Source organism: Anarhichas minor, unplaced genomic scaffold (assembly GCF_050575085.1).
Source record: "Anarhichas minor isolate MPS153535 unplaced genomic scaffold, ASM5057508v1 ptg000033l, whole genome shotgun sequence".
NCBI classification, from domain to species: domain Eukaryota; kingdom Metazoa; phylum Chordata; class Actinopteri; order Perciformes; family Anarhichadidae; genus Anarhichas; species Anarhichas minor.
The window spans coordinates 8,224,290-8,251,803 of NW_027466479.1; the positions used below are offsets into that span (position 1 = coordinate 8,224,290).

Below are 27,514 nucleotides of genomic sequence, written 5' to 3' on the forward strand. Positions count from 1 at the left end.
GTTCGCAAACCATGTCCACTAATTAAGAGAGACTGAGTTATGTAAAATTAATCCAATTCTTTATTAATCTTCTAATCTCAGGATGCATTTGGCTGTGCAGGGATGGTGCTATTCTCCAGCACCGCCATTCATTTCATCCTCCCTGTTTTACTGAATGTCATTGAGAGAGAAAAACCAAAAAAACCAAAAAGGAGGCAGACATCCTCCATCATCTGTCTCTCTTCCCTCGCGATGCTTGCTCGGCGCATGTCAGGGAGGAGAGAGAGGGAAGAATGTAATGGTGCTATTTATAGCAACTGTTGCCGTTTAAATAAAAAATAAAAAAATCTGTATCTCATAGCCTGCTACACACCCACCCCTCCTCCCTTTTTTAAAAGGGTTGAGAGAAATGCAACTGTCCTTCCTCCTTTTGTGTGCCTCCACTTTCCATTACCCCATCATCATTTTGTCATCCGTCCATCCATCCAACTATTCCTTTTAGTGCGCTGGTGCCATTGTTTAGATGCAGAGGATGTATAATTAATTTCTCCTCCAGAGTTGTGGCACATCATTCATGAATGGAGGAGAGGGGCAAGAGTGAGCTCCATAGAGATGAGGGAGGAATAAAGAGGCAGTGAGGGGGAGCAACGCTTCGTGCTACGCATCTCAAGTCGGCTTTGTTTAAAACATGGCCCGCTCATGTATATTCGTTCTATGTTTTGCAACGGGGGCATATCAAGACCTCTGTTTCTTATCAGGGATCAGAACGGAGCAGGTCTGCAGCTGTGCTGTTTGTGATATGACTTCAAATAGTGATCTGTGATCCACAATCAAACCTGTTGGTCACTGTTACTCTGCTAAATACTCTGGAAAACAAGCCCTCGGGATGTGCTGTTTTCATCAATTCTGGATATCCTTTCTACTCACTGAGAAAAGTACATAAGTAAGAACATTTTGTACAGTGGTGGAAGTATTCAGATCCTTTACTTCAGTACCAGTAAAACATTCCATTACAAGTAAACGTCCTACATTCAAACCATCAGTACCGGAGGATTATGTAAAATGTACCTGAGGTATTAACACTCGTTGTGCATTAAAAATGTTTTTACAGTGGTGGAGGTGGAGCTAGTTCTTCAGTAACCACTTTATATACAGTTTAGGCAGGTTAGTCCTTTAGTCCATCGATTTCCAACCTAGGGGTCGGGTCCCCTTCGATGGGTCATAAGATAAAACTGACGGGTCATGAAGGGTTTCTTTAATTTTTTGTTTTATTTGTGCATCTTTCTTCGGTGGGACACAATCCAACAGAAACCTGTGCGGGGTTCAGAGCTGAAAGTGTAGAGTTGCGAAACAATTTCAACACAATCCTGAGAGGACGGTGTGATTTGAGGTCCTGAGGGAGGACGTTTCTCCGGAAGGTTTTGCTTTGGCCTGCGGCGCATTCGTTCACTGAATCATACTGAGTTCCTTCTTTTGTTTCCCAGGTGTGCATGTCCTCGGAGGAGGTAGTTTACACCCTCCTGCTCCTGTTAGATTAGAGCAGGAGGTTTAGAGCTGTTTAGAGCTAAAACAGCACCGATGTTGTCGTCGTTGTCTTGTTCCAATCCTTCTGAGCCGTGTCAGAGTTGTCGTAACTGCTCGGTGACAGTGGCCTGACAGAATTCGGCCTAATTGGGTGTTTTCCTGGGCGTGCCAGCAAACAGGCTGAAAGTATCGTTTTGGCCAATACATGGCTGTCATCTTTGTTTTTCATCCCACCCGACACAAATGTGTCCATCGGGGACGTCGAAACATTCATTTATTGTAAGCATTTGTACAAGTCCCTGCCTCCAACTTCACTGTCCTGTTTCGTTACGGACCGTTGATGTCTGTCAGTGTGTCTTGATCCGTGTATGCGTTGCTGCTTTTCTTGCAGATCTTCCATTGTGTTTTCAAGTTTATTCTCGCTCTTTTGAGACCATTCACAATGTGCGCCCTTTGAAAAACAACCTTTAATCCCCAGCAGCAGCAGCAGCAGCAGCAGCAGCCTTCAGGTGTGATGAAAAGAGTCTTTGGCTCCGGTTCCACATAAAAAGAACCGTCCGTGTTTTTTTTGGAACAAGTGGGCGGATTGCGCGATGACAAACAACCTATTTCCGTGACACCTCACAACCCACTGCTCGCCGTCGCTTCTGAGCTTGCATCAGTGGCTGATGAGACTGAAATAGTGCCAGAGTCTGACGCTTCACATGAAGAACCAAACAAAAAATAATCACCTCATGGAGGAAATGGCAAAGTAGTGCGATACGAGTTTATAAGAAGGAATCAAAGCCATCTGCTGATGTGACTATTGTCCCTCCTCTCCCCAAGGCTCCAGTCTATAGAATAGTCTCCACTCAAATACAACTACTCCAACTCAATTGATTCAGTGGATTTTAAATCTTTAGTCGTCCGCCTGAGATTTGAACTTAACTGACAATTTGTTGCAACAAGTAAGCGTTTTACAAGGATTTAGAGCTGTAAAGCTGTTGATCTCTCAATAAGGTCCAGTTGTTGTTTTTGCTTTTCTGCTGCAGTTTTTCTAAATTCTAACAAAACACAACAGCACTCTCTCTAAAAAGATGCTTCCTTCTGGCTGAAGATGAAACCTGTTGTGTTGTCATCAGTTATGGGTTACGTTGGCTGCGAAAGCTCCGCCTTTTGTGATGGGAATGGTTGAAAATTGCAAATTCACAAACAAAAGTGTATTTAATTTGTATTTGTGAATTTGATAACTATGCCGTGTAATGTAATGATGTGTTGACACCGAAAAGGGGACAAAATACACAAAGATGATAGTGTGCAAACTAAATTCTCTTGATTGAGTGTGATGTTGGTGGACACTATTGTCTCACTTTGGGATGCACAACAGAAATGGAGGAACTCCTCGCAACTCAACTCACCTCTGGTGAAATGAGGCTTTACAGTAGAGCCATAAAGCCAGCAGACTGACTCTGCAATGTCTGTTACACAGTAGTGTCTATCTAAAGTTAGCTAGCAATAGCTAACATTAGCCACTGGTCATACCAGACCAGGTCAGCAGGAAAACACCAGAGTGGGTTGAATTGAGCCAGAGTGTTTTTTTTGTTGCTCATGAATTTACCTTTTCATTTGTAATAAGTAGAAAGTTACAGAGTCTTGCTTCAAGATTCCTATTTTTCAATTAGAGGTCTCACTTTAAATGAGTTGTGTCTTTATTATTATTGCTGGTGTCCTCTGATGGTCAAATACATTGAGTTCTTGTAGACCGTTAACTGTGGAACACACTGGTATTATTGTTGTATCGAGACTCCGCTCATCCACCATTATCTGCTGACATCTAGTGGACTTTTAGCAGCATCGCATTCAATGTGAGGACCTGTTGTGATTCCACATGCTCACAGATGTATCATATATATATATATATATATATATATATATATCTCATCAGTAGACCTCGCAGCATGAACTTATAAATCCCCTTAATTAAGAAATCCTTTTAAAATGTATCTATTCAGCACCTCATAGTGTTATTTTGGAAGCCTAAAGTACTGAAAATAATTTAAATTGTATAATTTCCACAGTAAACTACATTTGAGTTTAGCAGTTTTAGTACAGTGCTTCTAGATACATAAAAGGTAGAAAGTACTAATTCAGCATACTATCTGAAAATATACTATTCTATTAAATTATATCATTCTGAAATTTATTTTTTTCCTTCTTGTCCACACAGCTGTTCACTGCAACCTGAGCCAGAATGGCATCGACCACCAGATGTGCCCGGAGGACATGATGTCACAGCTGGAGGAAGGGGAGGAGTCGGTGGACGCGGGGGCTGCCCTGCTGGACGACGACAGCCCGAGCTACCGGGACGTCAGCCCGCCCATGTACCAGCGCCGCCCGCCGCCACACCGCTCCGTCTCCGAGTCGGAGCTGTCGCGGGTAAGAGTTGGCCCTGAAAGCGTCGTACGCAGGAAAAGGCTCAATCGGTTCAATCCAGATCATCATTACAACTGATTTATCATCTTTCGCGTCCCAGCGCAGAGCGCTCTACTCGAAATAATTGTCAATAACATTCAGCGCTTAACTTTGGGAACGTTGCTGTCTAAGGCCATGATGTGTAAACAAGTTTTTATTCTAGCATCTTTCAACCTGTTCTGATTTCAGTGCTTGTTTATAGAAGTGTCCCTCTGCTGTACTAGGTACCAGTTACTTCTCCAATTCGATTATTAAAACTAAATAGAATCAGTAAATACATTATGATGTATTATTACAGTGTATAAAGTAGTTTACATTGGCGTCAACTTTACCAGCTGAAACATTAAAGTGATTTTTACACATTAATGCATCAATAGGTATAATCCAATTTCATAATATTTTATTCTGAGGCGGGTTGTTCTGCATAATACGTACTGATACTTTTGATAAGTTAGATCCCAGATAGAAGACTTTTGTACTTCTACTCAAATTATGAATGCAGGACATTTACTTGTAACGGAGTATTTCTACAATGTTGTATTGGTACTTTTACAATCTCAGTACTTTACTCACAACACTGTTTGAGTCAGACAACAGAAACAGTCTCTTGTTGCCGATGCAGTGCCACTGTAACAGCCATTTACCACTGTAAGTTACAGGATGGCCTAAACTTCTCATTTGTATTCATTCTTCAAAAATCATAAAAGCGGTGTTCATTTGTGAAGGTCATCTCGCCGAAGAAAAACGTGTAAGTGTCACAAACGTTTGTTTGCCACAGAGCTTATTTTCTGCAACAATCCAAAAAAAACCATTCGTTTTTTGTCGAGGAAACCGATGCGACGCTGACTTCCGGGGGTTGGCCTACGAGAACGCGTCATCCCTGCGGCGCTCGGCTCCGAGCGTGTTAGCGCGCCAACGTTAGCATTTAGTTCAGAACACCGTTGTGGTCAGATTTACAGTCAGAAAAACATCCCGCTTGCAACACACACACAAGAAACAAGTCAACCACCATCTTCATAATAATCCCCTATGCTCCCCCACATCCACCTCATCAGTAAAGACAAATAATTTAACAGGGAACGGGCGATGCAAGCTGTTGTTTCAACTCTCCCGCTGTGTTTCTGATAATAGATCAAAGGATCCGTCGTCAGCGATGCAGAATAAATTCCTGACTTCCTCTCCAGAAATAGACTGCGCGGTTGGGACAGTGGGAGGAGACGGGATTGATTGCTCCCAACACAATCTCTCTCTCTCTCTCTTTCTCTCACTCTCACTCACGCACGCACATCCTCGTTTCTCCGTGTGAAATCTGTGATAATCAGCTGTCAATCAAAGTGGAAGAACTTTGAGTCGGACGTAGTCCTGTGTGTAAACACCAGACAGCCAGGCCTCGGTTCAATTAGTACAAACAAACACCTACAGCGCGCACACACACACACACACACACACACACACACACACTTGGAGAGGCTCTGTATTGTGCTGTAACTGTAAGTTAATATGTGCCGATCCTGTCTCAGTATCTCTAACATACCATCTGCGCTTTGTGGTTTTTGCAGGTATCATCATGTAATTTTATATCGCAGCATCTCTCCGTTTACAGCTGATTGCATTAGAGACCTGGGGGGGGGGGGAGGGAGTACTGCATTAGCCGAAATAAATTAACTGACTGCGCTTTCAGTCTCAGTGTTGTGTCTCTGGATTGCACTTAATAAGAATTAGTTTCTTTTCTCTTTGGGGGGGAAGTTCAAAAGATCAAGTACAGAAAAGGCTGTAATTACATTGAACGGCAATCTATTCTATCATGCAACACAGCCAAGGCACACATAGTATTTATTAATATGTTGATTAAGAGCTTGATGAGGAGGTTTGCGGTGTTGCCATTGACTTCACTGTTAGCAGTTAAAGTCACAGTGAAACAGCAGTTAGAGCGTTTACAGCCTCAGTAATGTCATGTACATCCAAGTGAAAGGGAATCTCTATGTGATATGAGATCTTAATCTTGTCATACACATTTAATTGGGTCACACAGTGCCATCTAATATCCAGACACACACACACACACATATTTATATAGGAAGAGAAGTATAAATATTGTAAAAGTACAATAAAAAAGAAAGTAAGGCAAATTCTGTTTTGAATCAGGAAGATGTCAGAACTCAAGCAGCTGAGGATTGTTTTGTTATTGGAAAATCAAAGACATTAAAGCTCACTCTTCTGTTTTCATGGCATAATGAATCTGGATGGACATGTAATCCGTTACATGTATTAATGTAACGGATTAATTAATACAGGAAATTTTCATCTCCCGCCAGCTCTGAGAGAGCGAGAGAGAGAGAGAGAGAGAGAGAGAGAGAGATATTAATTAGCTGAGCAGTGGAGATGGGGGCCGACGACCCTGGCCTCCATGTCTCAAACAGCCATTCACTCAGTCAACATGACACTAATGGCAGTGGTCCCCCCCCCCCCTCCCCTCTCCCTGTCCAGTCCCTCTCAGAGAGCGGTTGCAGTGTCTAGTTGGAACACTAGGGGGCAGTATATAACAGTGTTACAATAGACAGGAAAAGGATCACAGTCGAATGCAGCCTTGCGGTTTCCCTGGTAGGAATGTAAGCGGAGTCAGAATTTCTGTGCGATGGATTTACACACTGACAAGTTAGAGCAGAATGTATGAGTCAGACAGTGAAGCATGATTTCTTTAGCATAGCTAAGCTTCCATACATAACAGGATCCTGGTATATAAAAGGATAACGAATGAGAAAATAACAGTAATGTAGAATATGTCTTCATAGAAGAAGTTATAATTATTGTAAACACTGTACAGGACTAAACACTAGTCCTCGTCTTCTATAAGTACATTATATATAAAACATTAATAATTGATTACATGTTCAGCAGAGTGTGTCAAGTAGTCATAATAGATATTGTCTTTTGGTTAGGCGCCCATGCAAATAATGAGAGTTTAGAGCACACATGTCAAACTCAAGGCCCGCGGGCCGAATCCGACCCGCCACGTCATTTTATGTGGCCCGCGAATCCGGCAGCAAAAACATTTTTTTTTAATTTTTATTTTTTTTGAAATCTTAATTTTGGAAAAAAAATGAAAAGTTAGACTTGAAAATAAAAGTATCCCCATAGTCAAAATTATGAGATAGAAAGTTGAAATTATGAGATAGCATGTTGTCTGTGTACCGACATTAAAACTATCACAACAGGTGGACAGGAGAGGGAACAGCCCGTAAAGAGGTTTTCCAACAAGTGATTGAGTTGAAAAAGATCGACAAATAATCCCAAAATGTCCACGAAGAGAAAAATTGATGCAGAGGGAAGAAAATGTAATGAAAGATGGGAAAGCGAATACATGTTTGTGCTTCTGTGTTATGAGGCAGTGTCGGTGATGAAGGAATACAATTCACGTCGGCATTTTGACACCAAACACGGAGCTAAGTATGCTATAATAACAGAAATGTGCTTAATCGCGATTAATCGCATGGATTTTTTGCGATTAATCGCGATTAATCGCATTGTTATGGCAAAGTTCAATAATGAATTCAAAAGTAGTGTATTACGCACTTTTATTTTAAAAGTACTGCTATATGAACAAAAAGGCAATACCATTTGGTTTGTAAACACTTTAAACACATCAGGTTCTTGTTAGCAGCAGTATTCCCTTTACACAGCAGCAGTTCTATCTCTTCACTATCTGTGCTCAGTGTGTGACTGGATGTGAAACGTTCCACTGCTGTGCAACAGGAATAAAATGTTTCAGCACGTTTCATCTAAATGTGTGTCTTGTGTCTTCATGACAGTCAGAGCATGTGAATGCAGCTCTACTGTTCATCAATATAATGCTGTAACTCCGAGGTAATGATGGTTACCCAGCGATCAAAGAATAAAGACACTTTACGCACAATTTAGGTGTATTTTCCCTTTAACTCACGAGATGCAGGTAGCATGTTTTATACTTAATGTGAATATAATTCATACTTTGTTGGCATCTAATTATGAAAACCGGATGTTCGTCTGAAGAAACCGGATGTTGTCTCACGTTAATCTTTCCGCTAACTTTCAAAGTCCTTCGCTCGCTCCCGATCTGTGCCGTTTAAATGCGTTTACCGTGAATTTCAGCATATAGGTGCACTAACATGTAAGTGTCTGCTGACTTTACCGCAGCGATGTCCAGTAGTCTCCATTCCTCCACCGCTGCCAGTGAGCAACGGACTTTCAAAATAAAAAAATAATTTTAAATGCGTTAACGCGCTATAAAATAATTGTCACCGTTAATTAATGAATGCGTTAACGCGATAATAACGCGTTAACTTGCCCAGCACTCATTTTTACATTTATATAACTGCATGTACAATATTTTTACACTTGAATAAACAATAATCAAATGCAGAGAGTCATTTAACAATATGTCAGGAGTCGTTACAGTTATACAGTCTTACAGTTACAACCGGCCCTTTGAGAGCGACCGTGATGCTGATGTGGCCCAGAGTGAAAATGAGTTTGACACCCCTGGTTTAGAGCTTAAAGCGGCTTGGATCATCATGATGGAAGTATATCATAAGTTGTTGCAGCAATTTTTAAGTTGAAACCTTTTTGTTACACATATTTGGTGCTCAATTTAACAACATTTTCTAAAAATGATTAAAAAACGAGACACCAAGAGCTTGAAAATCACCATAGAAACATTATGCTGTGATATCAATAACTTTTAAAATTTTGAGATTGCAAAGTTTCAGTTATTGTTTCTTGTATGTTTATACATATTTTTTTTTTTTTAATCTCTGCATCACTCGAAGAAATTCCTATTCCCCTGCATTTCCAAATGCTTCTGCTTTGATGCATCTCTCACTAGTCTGGAAACCTTCTCCCCTCGCAGATGGTATTAAACATAGGCTGTAGAACATTAGGATTTAGGAAATGATCTGTTCCCACTTTTAATGAAAATGTAGTTGAATTGTCCCCATTTCTCTGTTAAATGAAAAGACATTTCAAGAAAAAGTCTGTAGAATGACTTACTTTTAACTTAAATACTCAAACTCATCATGCTCACCTCCCTTGTCTTTGAAAAAAAGAAAAAGAATAGTGTATACAAATGTGTAGTTCACTAACTATTGCTTTATAACTGATGCATTACACCTCTAGAAACGGAGCTATATGTAGAAACTGAACCCGTCCTCGTTTGCTGATATACTTTCCACTCTGACGTCGCATGTGTTTCTGATTGGGACTGTTTTGAACGCAGCCGCGTTTCATCCCCAACAAACAATATCTCTGCTAATGGCAGCTGTAACGCTTCTCATAAAAAAATCAAAGAGGAATTGATTGTTTTTTTTTTTTTGTTCGCCCTTGTTCAATAAATGAAAACGCTGCCCTCTTCTGTTGTCTGGGAAAATATCCAGGGTCGAGGTTCATTTGTGGGTATTTTTTGGGGGAAGTAAACACAACCATGAAATATGTGTGACATTCTAAGGTCTTTCGTGGCCAGTTTAATAACAAATACAGCACAGCAGCATTGACGAAGCGCCGTCATGTGCTAATTGCGGCTGTAGTTAACACTTTTAATTGAGTGTGCAGCCGTTTGACCCTGCAATCAGCCCAGCAATCGTGGAGACCAAATGAAGGGAGGGGGGGTTGTCGCCGCTCTCCTTCACAACTACACGGCCGTGTTCCAACACAACTGCCAAACTCACTCCCAGTCACACAACGTTTTGTTTTTTGTTGCCGGAGCGCTTTAAATTCCCAGCTCCGCTTTTGTATTCCCGCACCGCCTCCACAAAAAAAGGGGGGGCATGTGATTGCCTCTTGTTTAATTTAGTCGAGTGCATCCATATTGGATCCTTTAAATGCTTATCAGCGATTACATGCTTCATTATGTTAGTAATAGTTCTCCACTCTGGTCGTTAATGTGTGGATGTTTATTCCAAGACTCAGAAGTTTTTGTTTTGGGTTGTGCCCCCCCCTCCCCAAGGCTTTATTCCTCGTCTTTTTAATTTCTGAGGTTGTCCTTGCTCTGTTGCTAAGGTAACGATGAAGAATACTGGTTGCTGCGCTGGGCTTTCAGCTATCAATTAAAGGCGAGGACGGCAACGCGCTGCACGCACGTTGGCACACATGGTGATCGGATGCTTTCTCTGCCCGGGCTGCACATGTGGATATATATATTTATGGGTGTGTGTGTGTGTGTGTGTTTTTTTTTGCCTGTTCCCCAGACGTATCCCACTTAGAAATAAAGCAGGCTTCTCCTCTCACCCCTGCACTGTCACTCAAACCTCTAATTGGCCCGGAGTCTCTTGAACACAGCTCTTTGAGCGTGATTGTGCTTGTGTTTTCTTCCCTCTGCTGTTTTCTCTCCGCCGACCGGCTGGCTGGCTGGCTGGCTGTCAGTCTGTCTGGCTGTCTGGCAGGCAGGAAAGGCACCGGTTCACCTATTGTGCCCCGGCCCCGGGAACACCGCTACGGGCTAAACCAGTGGAGAATGTAAAACACAGATGGCCATTGACTCACAAATTAATTCATGGAAAAATGAGAGCGCCTCTTGGGTCAAATTCTGCAGTGTCCATTCCGGAGCACTAGCTATTTTTTTGCTTCTTTCCCTCTACCCTCCATCTTTTATTCCTCTGCCTCATCTGTCAGTCCAGCCATCCTTCACACTCCCAGCATCCTCTCCTCCTTACCCGCTACTCTCCCAAACTCTCCTTTCCTCTCACACACACACACTCCTCCTCTCTCTCTCTCTCTCTCTCTCTCTCTCTCTCTCTCTCTCCTGTAGCCTCAGGCCTCTAGTCAGGGTTAATTAGCTTTAAGTTGATATGTGTTTAAAGGTTAATGTGGTTTTCTTCCTGCGATGCCACTCTCTTCCCCCCCCCCCCCCCCCCCCCGCGGATTCACCCAACCACGCATGCTACCCGAGCAATCGCGCGAAGAGCGGCGGCCTCGCCTACCTGCTCGCTTTGACTGTCAAAACCAGCTGAAACCAGTGCGCACATCTCCCCCAATTTTCCTTTCTCTCCGGGACGCTAGATATAGCGAGTGAGTGGGAAGGAGCTGTGGAGAGACAGAGCGAGGGAGAGAAAAGGGTGAGGCGGTGCCATATAATACGAAACAGGTGAGAGGGAGATGGGAAAGATGAGAGCGCCAGTATGTGGGGAGAGGAAGTGCGAAAGACAGTGTGATAGATCTGACAGGGACTGAGCGAGATCGAATATGGGGGAGAGATGAGAGATTGGGAGGGGGCGGGGGGGGGAGGCAAAGCAAAGCAGAGGAAATGCTGCCAGTACCTGTTATTCTGCTCTCCTCCGGGCGGAGAAGAGAAGGGCTTCCATTGCTATGCCGCACCACACGGCAGCCTAGAGAGCAGGCTGAAGTGGAGGGGAGTGGATGTGTGAAATTTTAATCACCTCTCTCCGTTTGTAATTTTTAGCAGCCCCCTCAATCAAAATCAAAAAGCATCGCCAGCACTTTCAAGAGCGATGCTCCAGCAGGATATTTCAACTTGTAACCAGAGTAGTGCAATGCGGACGCATGCATATGTGTACTGTATGTTTAGCTGTTACATTCATTCTCATATACATATATATATTATATTACACGTCATACTTTGGTGCAGATTGGATTAAAGGCTCACAAGTGTTACAGCTGCATTGGTGGAGTTTGTCCGTCCGTCAGTTCCATTCTTGTAAATGCGATATATCTCTGGGAACGCCCACTTGGACTCAAGGATGAACTGCTTAGAATTTGGAGGTCAAAGGTCACTGTGATCTAACAAAACACGTGTTTGGCCATAACTCAAGAATTGATATGCTGATGATTGATATTAATCATGCAAATTTTACACAAATGTAATGATATTTTGGAGCGATGTGGATGTAGACCGCAACATGACTGGTTGACGGAGGCCTAAGACCGTCAGGCGGTAATTTTAGTTTCCCCACATCTTTAATTGATTCATTGTTTGAGTAAAATACTCCAAATATCTTTGATTCTGGCTTCTCCATGTTTTATTAAGTCTTGTTTTTTTTTTTTACTGTTCGTCGGACAAAACAAGACATTTGTAGGCGTCAATTTGGGCTCTGGGAAATTTTGATGGACATTTTTCCCTATTTTCTAGTTATATATAAAATATTTATTGCGAAAATAACAACAACAAAATACACACGTCTGCTGGATTTGGTCTCCACGGTATTCGACAGAGTTATGGTCTGGTTTTCACAATGTTTTTATGTGTTGTTTTTACTAGTTAATAAAAAAACGACGTGTTGGTGGTAATGAGCTGTTCAAGGTAGCAGTCTGTCAATAAAAGCTGCTATAAATTATGCAGGTTGTAAAACATTCCGACTTTTTTCTGACAAAAGAAAACACAATTTCGGGCCTGAGGGCTACAATGCAATTTGGGGAGCGAAAAAGTGAATGTCAACAAAAACATTTACTTGTAATGGGTACCTTAATGCTGGGCAGGCGTGGTTTGGATCAAGCACGTTATCAATCATTTAGGTAAACTGCATAGCAACATTTTTATGAAACATTTTTCTCCTATAATCAGGACATTGTGATTATAAAGGAGAGCAGTATACACGGCTGCCATCCTTATTTAAACATCCACGCCTGAGTTGAAATCATTAACCCCACCAACCTCTCACCAATGTTGTTCATCAGCAAACTTAACAAATTCTCTGAAGAAGCACAAGCCAATCAGAGGCAGAGTGAGGCGGGTCATATGGATGGGGGGGGGGGGAATCAAGCAAACTATGGTGAAGAACAGGCTGCGCAGCTGCCAATGGCTGTGAAAGAGGTCATTTAGCATGCAGATGAAAGGGCATTTCAACATTTCTCATTTTTTTTATTTTTATTTTTTATTTTTTTTTTGCTTGTATGTCACTGCACTTGTACTTTAAAAAGATGAATACTTTATTGATCCTGGAGGAGGGAAAATGTCACACAGCAGCCAGTAAATATAATATGACAAGATCAGTCAGGCGGAAGGTGTCACTCGACTGCACTCCGACCCGTCGGTGGAAAACAACTTGTATTTTATTAGACGGTTACTGCAGTCCTGTCAACTCGTGCTCTGACTGAAATGTGTGAGTTGTCGTCCAAAAGCAGTGCCCTAAACAGGACCTCTAAACAAGAACAGTGGAGCCACAGTTCATCAAGCTTGTTAAAACAAAAATAAAGGGTCTTGTCCAACTGCATCAGCACATGTTAAGGTTGATCCTGAAGTGAAAACATGAGTATAAGTGATTATGAAATGTTTCTAATTTTACATTTCCTTGTTTGTCTCAGCCAGGATATGTGAAGCTGTCCAAGCCCGTGGCCCTGTGGACCCAACAGGACGTTTGCAAGTGGCTGAAGAAACACTGTCCCAACCAGCACCAGATCTACAGCGACTCCTTCAAACAGCACGACATCACAGGTACTGATTCACACCTGGGACACACTGTCTGTCGTGGGAGATGGTTTTCCACCATTCATTTATTCGTAGGTTTTTCACGCCGCCGCGACGGCAACAGATATGTTCTTTGGGCCATAGCATTCCGGACGGACATGGACGTAAACTGCAACATGACTTTTGATTATTCTTTATCAGGTAATCAAAAAACATGGGATTAGTGCCATTACAAGGTGATTAGTTGTAAATGCTTGCAGTTACATTGTTGGAAATGACCTCCCAATCCAATGCACAACTATATACGTGAGGGTTATTTGCAATCGTCAGTGTAGGAGAATTCATATTTGTGACATTGAGTCCCATGCAGCAACATTCTCTTAAATTTCTTTTAAATTTTTTCTAAAGAGAAACAATAACAGAAGTCAACTCCAGATGCACGAAACATCCTTAACCATCCAAACCTACTCTTGCTCAGGTGTGCTGAGTGATTAATCCCACATGATCAACACTGGAGGCCTGTAGCTCATTGTGAATTATTAGCATAGGTAACGCCCCCTCACTATATAAGGATAGCTGTGTGTCGTGTGCAAACACAACACAACAGCACATGCCCGAGAATTGGAGAGATGCCACTGGAAAAAAAAAGGCTGTAAGAATAAGAACTTCAGTGGTAGTGAAGTTGAGGTACTGTTAAATAAACTGAAACAAAGCAAACAGAATTTTCCAAAGCATCGGTACTGACGTTACAGGAAGAGCAGTATGTACAGGAAGGCATTCAGAAGCTACATGGAGTCTTAATTGGGATGAGTGGACCAAAAGTGTTTCTTAAGTCCACAAATTTAATCGTCCAATCATAATAATTTCTCTAAACCATATAATAATCCAAATTAGATTAATAGATTTTATGCTATTCATGTGTTTTTCTTTTATATTCCTAAAATTTAAAAACTCATGTTTCCTTGTGTTGGACAAAAAAAAAAAGTTTGCAGTGAAAACGCGAGGCATCATTCTCTGCCTCTGAACTATTTGTCACGCCTTCATGTCGATGAGGCCACGACTCATCCACAACATCCCAGGTGCGCTCTCTGCACCCACTGTCTGCCTCCCGGCCCACCCGTCTGTCCGCCCGCGCCCCGCTCGCTGCCGGCGTCACCGCTGCCGACAGCCGCCGCGTCAATCAATCCCCGCTAACGAGGCTCCTCAAGGTCACCCCGCCGCTAACGACGCTCCGGTCCGCGCAGACGCCCATTAATTGCCGTTGCTCTCTGCCCCCCGGAGCACGACTGATCACATTTACATGTTTATCTGTTGCTTTTCGAGGACCTCCTCGACTCGCATCGCTCGGCGATTTTTTACCTTGTGATGCATTTTGGGAAAATGTTTTTCTTTTTAAGTTCGAGGTGCGGTTGAAGCACCTGCTGCGATTATTTTTGTCTTCTACTTATTTGGGTGCGGTAATAATTCAGATGAAATACAAGGCACATACACAACAAGTGCTTCCAGAGGATAGCCATGAAAACACACCTCTCACCTCTTATCTCACCCGCGCAGTGTTTGTTGCATTAAAAAAAAGAAATCCTATCAAGTGCAGTCATTCAGCTGGTAGAGAATTTCTCAAGAGGGCCATATCTAATTAAGGAAAATTAATCTTAACTTTAATATTAAATGCCTCAGTGTTCCTGACAAGCCTAATGCATTCAGTTACAGTCTGTAAATAAATAATATTTTCTTGTATTAGTCCTTCAGTGATTAAAACATTAGAACTTAGCCTCCTAATGGCGTGTTGACTTAATGATATGTGTTTGTTATTAAGGTGTAAGGATTTTTACAGGATTATACAACAGAAGAAAGGGTTAACCAAATAGGCATGCACATACAGTACAATCTCACACACACACACACACACACACACACACACACACACACACACACACACACGTGTGATTTTCCTACTGGCACAATTAGGAGATAATAATATGCGCAAAAACCTGCAAGTAATTCAGTTTGTCTTCACATCGAGCATTAATTAACAGAACCCAATTAAAACAGGCCAGGCCACACCAATTGGGCTCACGAGGCAATTTGCATCCCAATCAATCTCTGAAATATTATGCAGATGGCTTCTTTTTTTTTTCTACTGTTCCTACACCCTGTTAGAATAAACAAGGGGCAAACAAATGATGAACGGAATATTGTTGTGGAAAACAATCATGCGTGGAGAAACAAACAGTGAGTGTGAATATGTTTATAACGGCATCTGAGCATATCTACTTGTTCAGTGTGCTCGTCGTACACTAGCTGCAACCCTTTGAAAAGTGTGTGTGTGTGTGTGTGTGTGTGTGTGTGTGTGTGTGTGTGTGTGTGTGTGTGTGTGTGTGTGTGTGTGTGTGTGTGTGTGTGTAGATTTGGTTTGCAGAACATCGGATTCTCCAACCCAGAGCGTCTCTTTGCTGTATTTCCCGTCCGATCCGTCAACAGAATACTGGAATACTCACTTCTGTTGGCAGACTACTCGTCCCTCCATAAAGTACCGAAATCAATAAGCGCTCTCAATTCCAGATCATAATTCAAGCAGGCATTTGCGTCAGCCCTCCTTCAACATGACAACAGCGGCGAAGGAATCGCATTTCGCCGCTTCCCAGGGCCGGCGCAACATTTCGACGCCGAGCGACTTCAGTATGCAGCAGCTGGCTCCCTGGTGGGCTCCTGTAACCTCAGCCAAAAAAAATAAATCAATGTTTCCCATCCTCCCTCACGCACGCACTGCCAAGAAACCCGCTGCTCTCCCCCCCCCCCCCCCCCCCCCCCCCCCCCCCCGGTCCTCACCTCCCACCCCCAACAGAGACGGCGGCGAAATTTGACTTCAGCACCAGAGCTGCCATTAAAAAGGCATTAAGGCATAATTAGATATTAGTCCCTAATCCGTTGTAATTACAAGGCCGAAGCTCTTTTGGGTGGGAGAGTAGCTTGGCATGAAGAATTAGTTAAGTGCACAATTTGCGATACCTTAGATGTAATCAGCGCGAGAGGGGTGATGAAGTAATCAAAAGCAAGAGGACGGAAGAGGGCGAGTCACCGTTAAGTTGTAGTTTCTGTCAGAGAGGCCCATTGCATCACGTTGTGGAAATCAGAATCTCTCTTAAGGCATTGAAAGGCAGAATTGGATGCAGCTGCGGAGGCTGGCTGCAGGGGCGGCTTTACAAACCTTTGAGTAATTTGTAAATGAGTTAAAAAATGCGTCGGCGCTCACATTTACAGCTCTGGTTCTTGGCCATAACGAAGTCTACATTATTAAAAATGCCATTCCTTATTTGTTACTCAGTATATATGATTGCCAGATTAACAACTTTAGATATTCTAGTATTAAATGATGTCGATAGATATCCCACAGCCGTGGATAGATTGAGACGACGACTCCCTGGACACAGGTAGTATAAAAGGCCCCCCATCCCCCTCCTACATACTGTAAGAGCAAGACACACAGACTGAAAGAGACACGGATTCTTCGGCTTTGATTAAAAAAAAGAAACGGAGACAGCGGTGCAGTGTGAATTGGGAATACCACTTCAACCATCCATCGATGACGCTGTTTTTCCTCGCACAGGAACACTCAAGCAGCCTCGTAATACCGTTTGACGTATGGTGTCATAAGACCTCGCTCTAAATAATTAATAGCCTGTAATATTAGCGGTTTAATGAAGAGTGGCCGGTATCCAGCAGCCCGCACTCGACCGCTTCAGTTCTTCTAAAGGTCCGCGTTCAACCCCCTTCCGGTTGGCGGATCCATCATCCCCTCCGCTTTGAAAGCAGCGGCGGCCGCGATCACCCTCGTCCTCCCAAGGGCCTCACGCTGGGTACAAATTGTATTTGATGTGCCGCACAACAGGATAAAAAGGTGACAAACGCTTTTTATTCCAAGAACCGGCGGCGAGGACACCCAGCAACACAGGCCTAAACAGCACATGAGGGATGAGACAATGAATTCTGCCGGCACTGGTGCCCATTGTTTTGTGTAATTTCCAAAAGGGAAATTTGAACAGCTCGCTGCTGATGAGCTTGTTCGGGGGACAATTTGATCCGCAGACGGAATGAATCGCGCTTAACGATGCCATTGGCAAGGTGATTATATAGCAATGTGTAATATAAAATTAATTACGGCTCTGCCAATTGCATGTTTTGAAAGTGTCGCCCTCGCTTTTCCATATGGAGGGTTTGGAAATGAAATGAATGACGAAGCAGCAGAGCAGTTACATAAACAAAGTGTAGTTAGGCTCATTATACAGTACGCACTCTTTAGTTTCACCGAAACGAGATGCGCATAACAGACCAGAAATGTAGTTATGGCGCAGTTACAGTGCAGCTAGTAATGAGATGCCCCAATTTCAATAAAGAAAATAAGAGCGCAGTAGAGAAACCCATCAATCAAAGGAGTTACCAACGACAACATGATATGATTCGGGGATTCAAGGATAATTTTATTGTTGTTGTGCTACACAGGGTTGCACAAAGAAATGGAGCTGTAGCCCATTTGCTACAGAAGAAAAAACATTGAATTTGCATCAGGAGGAATGTAACAAAACAACCCTCTGGCTCGGGGCTGTCTGGGTGATCAGGCTGATGGGTGTTCGGAAGATGCCGCGGACTGTGATCGTCTCAAGTGTCCGCCGCACTATACAATACCCTTGCTTCCTCCTCCAATGTGTGAGTGAATTGGCATGAATGAGTGAATTGGCATGAATTCCACATGCCATACGTTCTCCAGTGACAAATGGGACAAATTACCACAAAGATTCGCAAAGTTCGTGGGAGCTACCGGCCTCTGAACCTTACATGCTGAAAGTAGACGATAGAAGATGTTGCATCACCTCCCAGCCACACTTGGTGTCTCGCTCAGCGAGGCCCGTGTTTATGCGACATGTCGGCCGACAGTGAGCACTCGCATGACAAGGATCGCGGCAGGTTGCTCCAAGCACGACTTGAGTCGTCGGGAAGTCCGCGGGCACATTCATTCGTTGTGATTTCCTTCGCACATGACAGTGTTAGGGCGCTGGAATCACAGCCAGCAGTCCTCCCCTTAATGACCAGGGAGATTCAGGGCGGCCTGTCTAACTCAGGACAGCTAGTTAGCTCCACAGTAAGCCCTCCAGTGATTTCAGTTATCTGTACCGACGCCACGGCGCTATGGAGTCCCGGCTGTCTGCAGGTTGTTAGCCACGGCTAACCAACAGAGGTGCGGTATAATGATCCGCAAACTGAAATAGATCAGTAGCGGTGAAATCAGCATGAGGCTGTGACAAGTGGAGGACTGAGGCAGCTTATTATCCGCGGCGTGGGCGTGTGTTTGTGTCTCTCCGGCCGGCTGGACCAGTTTCATTACTTCCACTGAACCCTTCTCTCTCTCTCTCTCTCTCTCTCTCTCTCTCTCTCTCTCTCTCTCTCTCTCTCTCTCTCTCTCTCTCTCTCTCTCTCGGCCTCATAACTGGCCTCCTCTCTCTCGCAGTCAGGGACAAGCATTAGCATCGGATCACAGGTGCTCAGTTGCTTCAGTAACATTTTTTTTTTTTTTTTTAGCTGTAGGGCAACAAGCCACCGAGACAATCAGTCACCATGTACTTTAAGGGCCGCAAGCTTCTCCGTGATATCACGGCGAAAGCCAGCGAGGAATCCGGCCCGGCCCTGCAGTACGTTTTGTCGGCGGCGGCTTGTTGAATCCGAAGCTTGACAGAGTGCAGTGCAAGTTCGGAGTGCAGTTCGCCAGATTGCAGCTCTCATAGACACGTATCTCCCCCCCCCCCCCCCCCCCCCCCTTTCAGAGGACACGTGTATGTGTGCACAGCTGCGCGGGAGATTTGAGAAATAGGTGTGACTGGTGTGGAAGATTTTACCCGAGGAGAATACATTCTTGCGCCGCATCACCGGCGTCAAGCGCAGCTGCCAAAGCACGTCGGGCCTGAGGAGCGTGATTGTAGAGGAAGAGGAAGAGGAGGGTTAATTTGCACCCTTTGTGCTCCCGTCTCTTACCCGCGGTCGCCCCCGCACGCCGCCATAATTAGCGCGGCATTTTAGCTCCATGTGTGAAATGAAGTGCAGCATCAGTATCTGTTTGTGTAGGTGCGACCAGTTGGCAAATATCCCCCAGCTTGCGCATGCTTTTATATCCGATGTGTCGTGTGTATATGTCGTATGTGTGTGTGTGTGTTTGTACAGATTCATTTGTACAGATCCCATTCATCAAAGCCGTGGTTGACTGTGCCAGGCTATAGCTGTGGATTAATCTGCTTCAGCCCAACACTGCTCCTCACCCACCTCTCATTAATCTAACTCCCGGGACGATGTGTTTGTGTGTGTGTGTGTGTGTAGTCTGCTCACATCAGTGTGCTTCTGTAAAAAGTAGTTTGGCTTGGCTGCGAAAATACATTCGGAACAATTTGACCGATCATGCGTGTTTTAGTGTAGTTACAATATAGCTCTTGTCTAATAAAATACAGATTCTTGGATGTGAATCAGAGAAGCAGGTGGAGCTCTTTTTTTAGAGTTCAGTGAAAGCAGCAGTGGGAGCTCATCTTCCTGGGAGTTTGGATCCACTAGCCCCCTTTATAGAAATAGGAAATGGAATTATTCAGCTCATTCCAGCAGGAGCAGTGTGGTAGTCAAGATGCTACCTAAATGGGTAAGTGACAGTCAGGAAGAAGGGAGCTGGGTAGGCTTGAGAAAAGGAAGGAATGGGGCTACAAGATTTTGGTATGTGCAGAAAGCAGATAGACGGGAATGTATGTTAGCTTAGTTTTCTATGAAGGCAAATCACCGAGAGCGCAAATGAGATCCATGCGCGCGTGAAAATCAAACAGCCGCGCGTGTATTTTACTTTGACGAGCGCTTTTTCGTCACTCCGCGAGCAGAATTCACTCTCGAATTCAGGTTAAAGTTTCGCGAGCGAGCAGGATTAAGCTTCGCGAGCACGATTTTTGCTCGCGGAGTGACGCAAAAGCGCTCGTTAAAGTAAAATGCGCGCGCGGCATTTGCGCTCTCGGATTTTGACAGTGATTTGCCTTCATAGTTTTCCACCCCAAAGTGTTAAATGGGGTGATATGGGCTGATGGCACCAGATTTTTCCTAATACACCTTGACGGCACTGCTTCTATTAGCTGTTGCAGAAAAAAAAACATGCCAAGTTACATGCCACCATAAAGCCCCCGAACTAAGGAATAACAAGGGCATGATTTTCAGGGGTGTACCCAAAATATCAGTATCCCCAGTAGAGCCACCAGATGGGGACACCACAGTGATAAAGAGGCAGAACACGAATGTCATTTCAGCAGCAAGGAAATACCATAATGTATCAAGAGTTACTGGTGCTAAATGAATGAGTGGAGTACAGTAGATTAAAGCAAATTGGAATACATCAATCAATAACAAATACTAAAGGGGGGGGCATTCACAGCTGTTAACGGGCTAAAATCACATGTTTCAAAAGCCGGTGGAATAAGCGACGTAAAATATATCTGTTTGTGCCACATCTGGTAAACCTCTGTCCTTATGGAGGCAAAGTAAACCTGGAAATTAAAGAGGGCAAAGATGATTTACATTGACACCAGTGACTTTGTGAAACAAGCTCATATTTTTCCAAGATTACCCAATAAGGAAGTAAAAAAACTTTTTTTACTTTTTTTTAGAATTATGTGATCCGCACATGGGATTGTTGATGAAAACATTAAATTTTGCCCAATTTTTAAAGATTTGCCTTAATAGCATTGTAAAAAGTCTGGATCTGTCAGATGTCAGAGGAGAGCCCTGTCATGGTGCTGTAACCTAAGAATTAACCATGCAGCAAGATGACTCATCATATTTTGTCTCTACCACCACATTGGCCCAGTTGTGGTCTTTTTTTGTCATTTCCGATACCTTTTACAGCTGATTCGACATTTTTCTTTCACTTCCAACTTTTCGGCAAGTATCTCTCCCTCTCTTTCCTCATTTATTTCTTCTTGATCAATTTCCTCATCCCCCCTCCTCCTCCTCCTCCTCTCCTTGTGGCCATGCAACACTGCTCAGTGTATTAATTGTGGTTTGAAAAATTCCCGGCTGAGGCTTGATGGGATTGTCGAAGCCAATGACTCAGAACTGCAGAGCGAGAGAGTAAAGGCGTGGACTCTTCACAGAAGCTGTTCCACCCGTTGGCATCCACCGCCCGGAACTGGCAGTTTGCTCGTAGTCATCGTCGAGCTTCTTATATTCCAGTCACTTGCAATGCACTTCTTGTTTTAAGATGTGAGGGCACATCAGGCCTCTACAGAAAAACTTCTTTAGCGAGTGAAACATTCATGCTAAATGCTCTTATTGACCAATTCTAAATCATAACCGGAAGGTTTCATTAATCCTCTTGTTCTGTTTTGGGGTCCAGGAGGACTGGGTTCTCTTTAAAAGCTTAAAAAAACCACTTTAAGCTCGGGTATGGTTTTTTCAATTTAGAAACCATGTTTGTTATATTTCTTGAAATTCCCTTTAAATCCTGACAACAATTCAATGAATCCAATGCTGACCAAAAAAAAGAGAAAATAATCCGTTATCTGTGGCTGTCGCAGGACTGTAATAAACCCAAAGAATCATTTCATTTGGCCGGCGCGTCACCGGAGTCTTCCAATGCTAGCTGCTAGCTTAACAGCGGAGTACGAACAATAGCCACTTTAGTTTCTTACGTTCACGATGATACTTTTGGGGGAGTGGCTTTGGCGGGAGGCCTGAAAGGACGGGCTGTCGGTGTTGACAACTCGATGACTTTTTTGAAAGATGTAGCGACCTTTTGAGCTAGTGCTGCTAGCTAGCTTCATTGGAAAAGAGTCGGCAACACTAAGCCGGGTTTTTCAGTTGCATCATTTTTAGAATCTAACGTACTCTCGCAGGTTTTTTGCAATGTTACTGACCCAAGCTTAGTACTAGCTTAGTATTTAGGCTAAGCTAAACTAGCCGGCCGCTGGAATTAGCTTCATATTTAATGGATAGACACAAGAGTGGTATCAATCTTCTAAATGAACTGTTGGTAAGAAAGTAAAAAAGTGTATTTCCCAAAATGGTGAACCCTCACTTTTTAAATAAAGTCTAACATCTAACATGGAGTCACACCTTTGTGAAGTCTATTTGACCACAAACATGAGTAACGTCACTGAAAGTGTAACAAACGGTACCTTTCTTTGTCTGTGAATGACTTTGTGCCAAACAAAAGGCACATATAAAATATATACTCACGCTTAGCCCATATACGATGTAAAACAGGAAATATTTACTTATTTGGTGTAATGACAGTATGCTGTGGTTATATCAGTATTCTGTCAACTTCATTGAATGTGCAGCAGAGGGGAAAGCTGTTGATTTTGCATCCCGAGCTTCTGCCTTGTGAATCACACTGTGAATCTCCTGGTCTGAGAGCCGTGTTTCATCTCTTGTATCTGCCGTTATTTAAGAAAGACATTACTGAAGCGGAGAAAAAAGTCAACCTCTGTTGCCATGCCGATCTATCTTTGGTCACACAACGAGGTGCCCAGTGTCGGTTGGCCAATATTTATAGACTCATAACAGCATGCGCACGCCGGTTTTTCTTCTGTCAATTTGCACGTCTCCCTTTTCTACCCAACTTTCCGCCCTTCCGCCCCGTCTTCGATTCATCTGTCCTGTTTCCACCTCACTAATCTTTTTCTTCCCATCTCCCCATTTAATATCCTCCTCTCAACTCGGAGCCTTTATGACTCCACTTTGCTCTCCAGTGTTGGCACATAATGTAATGGGCACTTTCAGCGCCATTTTGCGTCGGAGCGTCTTAACGGTGTCTGATATTTTACCCCCATCTGGCCGTAGCGGCGAGCGAAGAGCTGCTTTTGTTGAGGCGGTAGACAATTGGCCTAACGCTGTCAACGTTATACCGCTAACACTTAAGGGTACTTAGCTTTCCCAACTACTCCCTTCTGTGCTGTGGAAGTGGGAGGCTCAACATGCACCGACGACCAACAATAGATCGCCTAAACAAGTCACGAGACGTGCAATTATAAAGTCTGCCTATAAATTCTGTTGTAGGTCTGTTGTGTAAAAAAAAAAGGCACTGAATAAGAGTGATTTAAAACTGCATTTCTTGCATCAGGGATGTTAGCTTTGATGATCTGAAAAAAAAAAATTAGAAATTGGAGGGGATGTTAAGAGGAGAACGAGGGCGAAGAATGCAACAGACTAACTTCCATCAGCCTATCGGCACTGATCTTTCCCCCTTGGCCGTCAACCAATCACAGCCAGTTTCATGCCCAAGGAGTCATCAGGGCAACGGAGCAAAGGGGCCTGTCGGGGTCCAAGCTAACACGTAGTAATTACCCTGAATTTTCACCCTGTCTACTTAGCGTCCCACATGTTACAAAGGCAGTCGTAACAAGCGTTGATAATTACATCATACTCGACTCGCGTTTTTTTTACCAGCAGCCCAAATCCCCCTCATCGACACTGATTGGATGATTAAATTATGGATTGTATACAAGGATTTGCAATTAAAGAAGAAGCCGTGAGGGATTATTGCTTAAGGGACGTACAGTGCTGATATTTATGTAAAACTGCGTTTCAGAAGAATGTGCTTCACATTGAGTTGTGCTGGGCTTAAGACTAATTGACATTCACATAATAGGCAAAGGTTCCTTGAACCTTGAAAAACCCTCTTACTAACATTCAATGCACAATTCGTGCGGCTGTAATCTTCCCACCACATTTGTTTGTGTGCGTGTTCCTCGCTCTGTTCCTCCACTGACATAAATGCTTTATCTGTGGCCTTTTAGAGGGTCTCCAGCTGTGCATATTGAATTCCCATTGGCTTCCCGCTCCTTCTCCACGTTAACCCTCAGCCTGGTTGCTTTTTTCCATCTCTCTGCTCAGGGCGGGCTCTGATGAGATTGACAGACAGAAAGCTGGAGAGAATGGGCATCATGCAGGAAGCCCAGAGGCAGCACATCCTGCAGCAGGTCCTGCAGCTTCGCGTCCGGGAGGAAGTCAGGACCCTTCAACTTCTCACACAAGGTAGACTTTTTAAGCAACCGTTTTCACCCTCAGTCCACCATGAAATACATAGAACACACTACACATTTCACCGTGACATTATTTGTCTCTTTCAGCATATTAATTTGCTCACGCAAGCTTCAAAACAGACGCTACTGTATCTGTATCTCTCCCGGGTAAAGATTATTCACAAGGACACCGACTTCTCACACTCTGATAAATATTCAAATAATTTACTGTGCAGCATCTATGTGCAATGCCATCTGTAGTCATGGCAATCACTGCATGTTTTAAAGCACACAGGAAGTGATGAATCAGAAATGGTTATGCAACTCCAAGAGTCGAGCACAGATTTTCTCCTTTTGTGGTATCTGTCGGCGCACCGTGATCACAGAGCGGTCATCGTGTATGCTGACTTCTTAGTGTTAAAGTCCGCAGTTATGTCTTGCTGTCATTTAAATTCTAAATACCTGGTGCAGCTTTAAGGCCTGGACACACCAGGGTTTAAAACACTGAAATTTGGAAGTGAAATCAATTCATTCCAGCGGAATCGGAAGGATCGGTTTGGGAAAACCCGTTGTGACCCGTAGAGTGCAAATTTGATACACTTTGACACGCATATTTTCACCGTTAACCAATAGGAAGCCATCTTGCCAGTGCTCTATGAGCCAGGGGGCCAAACATAGAAGGAACTATTGTTGCTTTTTAACCTCCTCTGTCTGAGTAAAAACGGTCCCACAAAAGAGCAATGGGTTATCAGGCATTATGAGGGTCCCATTAGCAACCGAGCTAAGCTAACAAGCTGGCGAGGTTTCTAAATGACCGTTAGCCAGCTCGTTAACTCTGAGAGCTTTATTTTTCCCTCTTTGATAACGTTTTATTGAAATAGACGGTGTGTTGTGGCAATGACCAAAATGCCAGGGGGGAAGTAAACAGAACAGTCAAGGAAAAATAGAAAGAAGCTGCTACTTAAAGTGGGCCTGTGGTGTTTTAAAAAAAAGTATTTTGTACATTCATTGTTTTTCATCAAAATGTATTTTTTGAAAAAAGAAATTGAACCCTACATTGTTAACATCCACCTGTCTTTGTCATGCTTGCCTTTGTTGGCTCATTGCAACAGTTCTTGGCAGAACAGTGTGAAAACAGCCCTGCGTATCATGTCACATGCATGTTAGTGTGTGTATGTGCATCCATAGCACAACTAGTTATATATAAAACGTCCCAGTGAACCTCGATGATCTACGACTTCACAGTTTGTGAAGTGATATCTCTCCCTGTAAAAACAATAAGCTTATTATTAGAACGTGTTATAGATTGACTTGGAACCACTTCTCTTACACTAACGAGGTTTGTCCAATAACAGACGGACTTCATAACTCACCCAGCTTCCTCAAGCCACAGATCAAAGTTGTGACAGTAATCACTTCAATAAAGAAACACAGAGGGCATTAGCTAATGAAGATTTGTATTGGTATATAATAGCTATTCGTAATATTTAATTAGAAAGTCATTATTACATACATACACTATCATAGTGTATGTATGGATATGTACAGTATATATATATGTGTATATATAAGATACAAGCTTCCTTCAATAATTAAAGGTAAAGAGCAGCGAGTAATCTCTGGACAAAATGATCATTTTGTGGGTACGGTATTCCTTTAAGTGCTGTACTTGAGTAAACATAGTTACTTTAGGTTACTCTGTTACTTTCCACCACTGTCAATAAGTATGAATCTATTTTTCTTTATATTCACACAATATCCAACATACTCATCCAACTGATTTACCTCTATTGAATTTGACCCTTTTACCAACGATGCATGGCATGGGCTATAAGAACACATTTGTTGCCTGTTTCACAAGGGACCACCATCACCCTTCCTGCATCGTATTTTGTCCATATGCACACCATGGCACCCTGCAGCTTCTCACCCTAACCTCATTTCTTTTGCTGTCTACGCAACACACTTCTTCTCACTTTGCGCAACGCATCATCCGTAGCATGTTTCATGACAGCAGCCAGGCGCTGTCGCTTTCCATCCCCAGCTTCCCTCGTCTCTACCTCAGCAGTTCTAGCAGCTGCCCACCTCCATCACCGCTATCGGCAGCCGTACACACCACCGCCGCTACTACTACCTCCGTCAGCACTCGTCTGCCCACAGACTCTCAAGCAGGGCTTTGCCGCAGGGGCTGAGAAACAAATTCTAGCGATCTTTGACACTTTGCAATATTCTTGGAAAACATTTGGAGTGTAATAAAACGGCTTCTATCCCCCCGCTGCTGTTTGGGTCCCCTGGCAGGAGGAAAATAGAAAGAGAAAGAGAGAGACCAAGGGGAGAGTTTAGGTGAGTGATGACACTTTGCTAAAGGCCACTCTCAGCCTTCCCCCCTCCCTTTTCCTCCTCGTGCTTTCTGTTTAATCTTCGCCACTCTTCTTCTCCACTCCTCTCCTCCGTATTGATGATATGGGAAGCAACGGCCCACCTTGCCTCAGCAGCGATAGGCCGCTGGCCTCAGCAGGAAGCAGTCTGTTAATAGAGCCTGCTCGGGGAGAGAGGACGGAGAGGACAGATAGGACTGAAATATTGGTGGAAGTAGGGAATGTGGAAACGTGGAGGAGGAGGAGGAATGTAGAGAATGTCTTTTATTTGAGAAAATTGGAAGTACATGCTGTTTTGCATGACATGAATTATGTATGAACTCTTTGGCATAAGTGAGGATAGGGCCTTGCAAGAAATCATACGCATAAATTCCCAAAAATATAAACAGTTCGAATTGAACTATTGTTTGTGTGATGGCGAGAAATGTGGAACAGTGAGAAAGGGAGGAGGAGAAGGAAGCAGAAGTATGTTTAAGTCTCCAAAGCTGTCGCTCCTGGAGATGCTTTTGGCAGGGCGCGAGAAATTGGAATCAGAAATGATGGTGGAGGACGTCCAGGCCCAGGGCGCTCTTCCACGAGCTGTTGAGAGAGAGAGAGAGAGAGAGAGAGAGAGAGAGAGAGAGAGAGAGAGAGAGAGAGAGAGAGAGAGAGAGAGAGAGAGAGAGAGAGAGAGAGAGAGAGAGAGAGAGAGAGAGAGAGAGAGAGAGAGAGAGAGAGAGAGAGAGAGAGAGAGAGAGAGAGAGAGAGAGAGAGAGAGA

General features: G+C 43.5%; 1 protein-coding gene across 1 annotated transcript in view; it reads left to right on the forward strand.

Moving 5' to 3' along the window:
* Positions 1–26,584, forward strand: part of samd12 (sterile alpha motif domain containing 12) — a 41,078-nt gene extending 14,494 nt beyond the window's left edge. Inside the window, 5 exon segments of the mRNA XM_076106263.1 lie at positions 3,710–3,918; positions 13,243–13,372; positions 24,251–24,391; positions 26,444–26,484; positions 26,486–26,584. Coding sequence (XP_075962378.1) covers positions 3,710–3,918; positions 13,243–13,372; positions 24,251–24,391; positions 26,444–26,484; positions 26,486–26,584 — 620 coding nt within the window.
* The last annotated feature ends 930 nt before the right edge of the window (positions 26,585–27,514 follow it).